The 6,619-nt window shown below is 16.6% G+C and overlaps 2 protein-coding genes across 2 annotated transcripts in view; one reads left to right on the forward strand and one right to left on the reverse strand. All coding sequences in view use genetic code 6, as the record gives it.

Annotated features, from left to right (window-relative positions):
• TTHERM_002653357 (hypothetical protein) overlaps positions 1 to 48 on the forward strand; it is a gene marked incomplete at both ends in the record, with an annotated part of 882 nt that extends 834 nt beyond the window's left edge. The window contains one exon of the mRNA XM_012800445.1: positions 1 to 48. This exon is cut by the window's left edge and continues 196 nt beyond it. Coding sequence (XP_012655899.1) covers positions 1 to 48 — 48 coding nt within the window.
• A 3,323-nt stretch (positions 49 to 3,371) lies between these two features.
• Positions 3,372 to 3,749, reverse strand: TTHERM_002653358 (hypothetical protein; the record flags this gene model as incomplete). Its single annotated transcript, XM_012800446.1, has 2 exons — positions 3,372 to 3,489; positions 3,541 to 3,749. The coding sequence occupies 2 exons, from the start codon at positions 3,747 to 3,749 to the stop codon at positions 3,372 to 3,374; spliced, it is 327 nt and encodes a 108-aa protein (XP_012655900.1).
• Positions 3,750 to 6,619: the final 2,870 nt, after the last annotated feature.

Genomic DNA, 6,619 nt, shown 5'->3' on the forward strand with positions numbered 1-6,619 from the left:
ATTCTCAAAAAAATTTATTTTAATTTTAATTATTTAATTTAATAGTGAGTCTAATGTTAATCTTGATTTAGCTAAAATAATAGCTTCAGCTTTAGAAAAGTGTTAGAATATCACTAATTTAACTATAAAACTTATGTATTTTATTTATTAAGCAATTAATATACTTATTTAATCAATAAATTTTATTTATTTTAAAAATAATTTAACTCTTGTTATTTTTATTTTCTTTTATTCTTCTTTTCTAATAATTAATGAATATTTATTTATTATTAGGGAAAATAATTTATCTTACAGAGAATAGAAAGTAATCTATGATTAATTGAAAAATAGTTTGAAGAACTCAAAAGAAATAACAGTATATGTTTGATATTATTTTATATTTTATGTTATCTATAAATGTAAGATAAAAAATATGTTATGAATTTATTAATTTTATGTTGTAATTTAAATTTATGATAAAATTTTAAAAATGTTTAATTTAATAATTAATTAATTAGAGAGAAGCCAAATAAATAGTACTTTATTAAAATTTATTCATTCACTTTTTCTAAAATATTTTAAGAATTATGATACATTAATTTAAATGATATATTTAAGTAATATAGCATCCAAATGAATATAGTTAGTTAGTTTTATTTCTTTTTTTAAATAGCAGTATTATTAAAAAATAAATCTATAATTTTTTAGATTGTAAATTATTATTTTTTAAAACTTGAAATGTTTTTGTTAAATAAACTAAAATTGAAAATCAAAGAATTTTAATTAATTAAAATTTACTAATTAGTCTATCCCTTTTGAAGCCCCTCTTGAATAGTAGTCTCTTTTATAAAAATAATGAATAATAATCCCTATCTATACAGAAAAGTAATAAAAATTTAGATTATTCAATTTTCTAAAATAAATATCTTTATAAAATAATCTATAATAAAAAACAAAAAAATAAAAAAATTAATGGGTTGGTAGGTATGTATAAATTTAAATCAAAAACAATTTAAATTTGGAGCTTGGAATTCAATATCACCAAAGAGTAAAATGTGGTTTTAATTTTATATAGGTAATTCTATCTAATTTATATTTATTAAAAGTAACTTAGTCAATCAACTATTTTATTATTTCTAAAAAAAAGTTTATGTAAAATTTTGAAAATCTTGACTAGTTAGTTTTTGTGTGAAAAATTTATGTTAACTTTTAAAACTTTTTTATTATAAATTTGTTAGCATTTTATTCAATTATGAATTATTTATTATCTGCAAATAAGAAATTTAGAGAAATTTCAAAAGAAAAAAAGGAATTTGCTAGACTTTCAATAAAAAAACCTCTAAAAATTAAAGAAATGGCAAAAAACAAAAACTTGTAAATTATATAAATTAAGTAAATTAATTAAATTCCGCATTTTATGAAACAAAATAACATCTTGCTAAAATATCTAAATTTTGAAAATTATTCATTTTACTGTATATATTGTAAATTATGGCTAACCTAATTTACAATTTAGTAGAATTTATTAGGTCGAATGCTGAGTGTTTTGAATAATTTGAATAATAAAATTTAGTTTTAAATATTTGGAATTTCGCTAATTTTAATAAATGTTTGATTTAAAAAATAAAAAATTTGGAAAAATTATAGAATATTTTATATTTTTGCTTGTTTTAGTTGGTATAAATTTAATTAAATCAACCAACCTTCCTAATTATTGAATCAAAGTTAAGATAATTAAATTATCTGATAAATATAAATAATAAAAAACGATAATCTGCTAGATAAAAATTGTCAACTTAATTTTCTTTAAATATAAAAATTATTTTTAAACCATTAAAAATAAAAAAATGAAATAAGAAGAATAATTTTCAATAGAGAAAGATAGAGAAAATAAATCGTATATGTTTTCAATTATTTTATTATTTAAGCTTACAATAAAAAAAAGTAATTTTCAAGAATAAAAATTGTTAAATGATTATATTTTATCTTATGTGAGTGTTATTCCTAAATACTAATGGCACATAAAAATTAATAAATATATTGAACTTATTTGTAAAGAAGATTTTGCTTGAATTGTATAAAATAAAGTTTAATAACAAACAAAATTAAAAATAAAAAAAGAAGCTTGACTTTTAAAATAATTAATTTTTATAACAAAATATAATTAAAAAAATAGTATTCTAACAGGATTTTGATACATTTCTTTGTAGGCCTACCATGATAAATCATAATTATTTTATTATACTTTTAATAGATTAAAATCAAAAAGAGAGACAATTTACACATATAAAAAGCACTTAAAATCAATAGATAAGTTCAATTAATTTATGATATCTGAAACAATTTTAAAATCATATTTATAAAAAATTATAAAAGAAAATAATTACATTTTTGATAATATTATCTATGGTAACCCCAACTCAACGGGTACTACATTGAGTTGGGATTTTTTATATACCGTATTATTTTAAATTTTCTTTAAATTTTTAAAATAATATTAATTATTCTACTAAATATTTATTTCCTACTACAGAAAGAATTATCAGAGAATAGCAATAATATTGAAAATTAAGTATATATTTTCTTAAAGAAAGAGAGTAAAAATCAATTAAAATCTAACAGCATTTAGATATTTAAAAAATAAATAAAAGATTGAACATTTGATAATTTAATTTTTTTAAAATTAAAAAGATTTAAAATAAATAAATATTAATTTTATAATTGATTTATTTAGATAAAAAATAATAAAATATTTAATTAATAATGATGAGTTAAGAAGTAATAAAATATTGTTTTATTTAACTTTATTAAAAAAATAATAAATTTTATAATATTTATTATTAATTTTTCTGACTTTTTTTCTGCATTTCAATAATAAACTAAATTTAAAATATATTAATTTTTTTTCTTCTTTAATTTAAAATATTATTTGAATTAGCAGATAAATTTAAATAAAATCAAATTTAATATAGAAAATGGTTGGAATGTACTTAAAAAAAATATTTAATTAAATAAAGTTTACAAGATATAAAAATATATAAATAAATAAATAAATAAATAAACAAATATTTAAGAATATTAATTTATTACATATTGTATACATTATACATTTTTTATATTCTATATCGCTATAAATTAAGTTGTGTCTCTATTTGATCCATATCATATGATTCATCCTAAAAGTTATTAAGTTGATTCTTAGAGCACATCCTTTGTCTGTTTGCTTCTCTAACTAAATTTTTTTTATTGTTTAACAATTTAATTTTGCATTTTAAATTTAACTTTCATTTTACTTATTTGTTTAATTTTTTTATATTTAAAAAAGAAATAAAAAAACCTACAATTAAAAAAAAAATTATTTCTGTTTCTAATTTTATTTGGGTTTTTTTAATTCAATTTGTAAATAAATAAATATATTTTTCAAAATAAATAAATAGTCTTACTCTCTTTTATATTATCAGATTGAATGAATGAGTGAATTTGATTGACCCTATCTTCAAATATTACCAGCTGTTTTTTTATTATAGTTTGAATTTAATAGCTTTTTTAAATTTTTTTTACTAGCTAATTATTTATTTTATGGAAATGTATTTATTTGCCTATTTTTTTTTGTGTCTCTCTTAATTAATTAATAAATGCAATTTTTACAGGCTAATTATTTTTTATTTTTATAATAAAAATCCTTATTTTAGTTCCAATAAGAATCGAATTTTCACTGAGCTTACATGCTATTATAATAAATCATCAATATAGTATAAGAATTCATTCATCTTCAAATTTTATCAAAAATGTTACATCCTATTTAATATATTTTTTATTTGTGCATAAATCAATCATTCATCATAGTTTAAATAAATATCTTATAAAGTTACTCGCTAATAATTAAGAATATTTAACAAATCGGTTATCAAAGTTGTGAATCCTTAAAAAAATTCCTACCAACTATACATTTAAATAAATAGTTTATTTGTTTTGATATCCTTCCTTATTTAATAATCAATTATTTATTTATTGTTTACTTGCTATATTTAAAATTAATTTATTTATTATTTCTTAAACATACCTTCAAAATTTAATTTACAATCTTATTGAATTTTAATACATTTTTAGCTATTTTAATGTAAATTCCTCTTAAATATTTTATAATTACTTCCTTTTTTATATTAAATTTATTTTAGTACAATCTAAAATTTAATTATTTATTTATAAGCTTTACTTCCTTTATGAATATTAAATTCAATTAAATGAGTATCTGAATTAATCTTAAATCTTTTAAAATATTACATTTGACTATTTATAATTAATATTTTATTTTAATGTAAAATAACTAAAAGATATTAATTACTCTTGCCTGTTTAGAAAATTAAATTTAGTTAGTTTGTTTTATTTTATTCTGAATCTTTTTAATAAAACTGATATAAAATAATACTTCAATCTATTTTTATATTGATTTATTATCTTCTATTTAAACTAATTTAATAATATTACTTATATCTATTTTTTATTTTAGCACTGATTAGTTTTCTTTGAATGACTCTTCAAACATTTTACGGACTTTTTTTTATTTAAATGAAAATTTTTTTTTTGGAAATGTAAAATTGAAAATAAATCTTACTAGCTGTTTTGATTCAAAGTTAATTTTTTGTTGTTGAAATCTGAAATCTTCAATGTTAATTTGTAAATTACACTCTATTTATGAAAATAAATAAGCTTAAATAAAATGCCTCACACAGAAGCCAATCAAAATTTTACTGCCTAGAAAGATTTAGAAAATTAATTTATAGGTTAATAATTTATTAATAAATAAATAAATTAATCAATCAATCAAGAATATTTGAGACTAAATTGATTAAAAAAAGATACTTACTTTCTATTTTGTATAAAAAAAATAATTAATTAATTGATCTTATTATTAAATATTTGAATAGATTCTAAAAGACTACCCACTATAAGGATTATAAAATTGTATGTATAGATGCTCTTCTTAAAAAGCATTTAATTAATATTACGGCCTTTTTGATAATTAAACATTTATGTAGCAAGTTTAATAAATAATAATAAATTGAATGCTTACAATCTATTTATAGAATCAAATTTATTTTTTAAATTTTGTTGATTATTTGTAAAATTTTTATTTTACAATCTATTTTTAGAATTTAGCAAATTGATAAATTAATTATTTCTTGTTGCACCTTTCAAAAATATTACGAGCTATTTTCAAATTAAAAGAATAACTTAATTTCCATAAAAATAAATATAAAATGAATACGCTCTATTTATTTATTTTATTTTTTGATAAAGTTAAATAAACTATGAAGACCTAAATAAGCATTAGCAAGCTATTTTAAATATTACATTCTGTTTAAAAATAAAAATAGATTAATTAATTAACAACCAAATTATTAGATAAAAGAAAAATATTACCCGCTATTTAATATGAAAGTTATTCATCATAAACATATTTATTTCTGTTAGCAAATAAATGTTTACATTCTAATTTAAAATTAAATTATTTCAATATTCTTGTTCTAACTAACAAACTACTTTATTACATTTCTCTATTTTAAATTTATTTATCAATGAGTCACAGTCAATGCCAAATTTATGTTAGTTACGTTCCACTTTTGAGTTTAAATTATTTTTTTAATTTAAGCATTAGAAAATAAAAGTTTTACCTTGTATTTAAATTATTAAAGTCGATTAAATAAAAACAAATTTATGTAATTTTAAGCATTTACTTCCATCTATTTTAATAAAAGATTAATAAGAATATTTTCATCATAAATAATAATTAAATATTATGGACAGTAAAATAGATAGATTAAATAAATTTTAAGAAGTTATGATCGAATTTAATGATAAAAATACTTACTATTTTAGAAAAAATAGTAAAATAATAATAAATAAAAACTAAATAATCTAAAATAAATTTACTTTCTATTTTGATTTAAAGATTTTTGAACTTTGATAAGCAAAATAATTGAGAATATTTATGGTACATTCTATTTTTATTAATTTATTTATTTATTTTTGCTTATTCAGTAATTTAATCAATTCATAAATTTATAAGTTTTAATTATATACTCCCTATTTAGATTATTAATTTTAAAGTTGTGTTGTAAAATCATATGATGAATGCACTGTCTCAAATATTTTACATGCTATTTTAAAATAAAATAGTTAAAACAATAATAATTGTTGAGTAAAAAAATTTTAATTTGATTAACTAATTAATATAAATATTTTAATTAATTATTTATTTATTTATTAAAAAATTAAAATTTTTTACTTCCTATTTTTTAGCATTTGATTGTGGATTGAAGTTTCTTATAAAAAGTTATTTTTTATTTATTTATTACTAGCTATTCATTTATTTGTATCAAAAAATAAATCAGCCATAGTTTCTGAAATTATTTAAATTTTAAATTAAATATGTGTTAAATGTTACAGACTATTTTTAAGCATTCATTTATTTAAATTTATTTTCCTTTAATATTAATTACTCCTTTCTATGAGTAAAATATTTATTTTTTAGTCTTCTTCTATAAAATGAGTCAATTATTTTACGTGATGTCTCTATTCGTTCATAATTATATTAGAATTAAAAGAGTTAACTTTTTAAATGAAACTATCTCAAAAC

This window comes from Tetrahymena thermophila (assembly GCF_000189635.1).
Source record: "Tetrahymena thermophila SB210 genomic scaffold scf_8254215, whole genome shotgun sequence".
Classification (NCBI taxonomy): Eukaryota; Ciliophora; class Oligohymenophorea; order Hymenostomatida; family Tetrahymenidae; genus Tetrahymena; species Tetrahymena thermophila.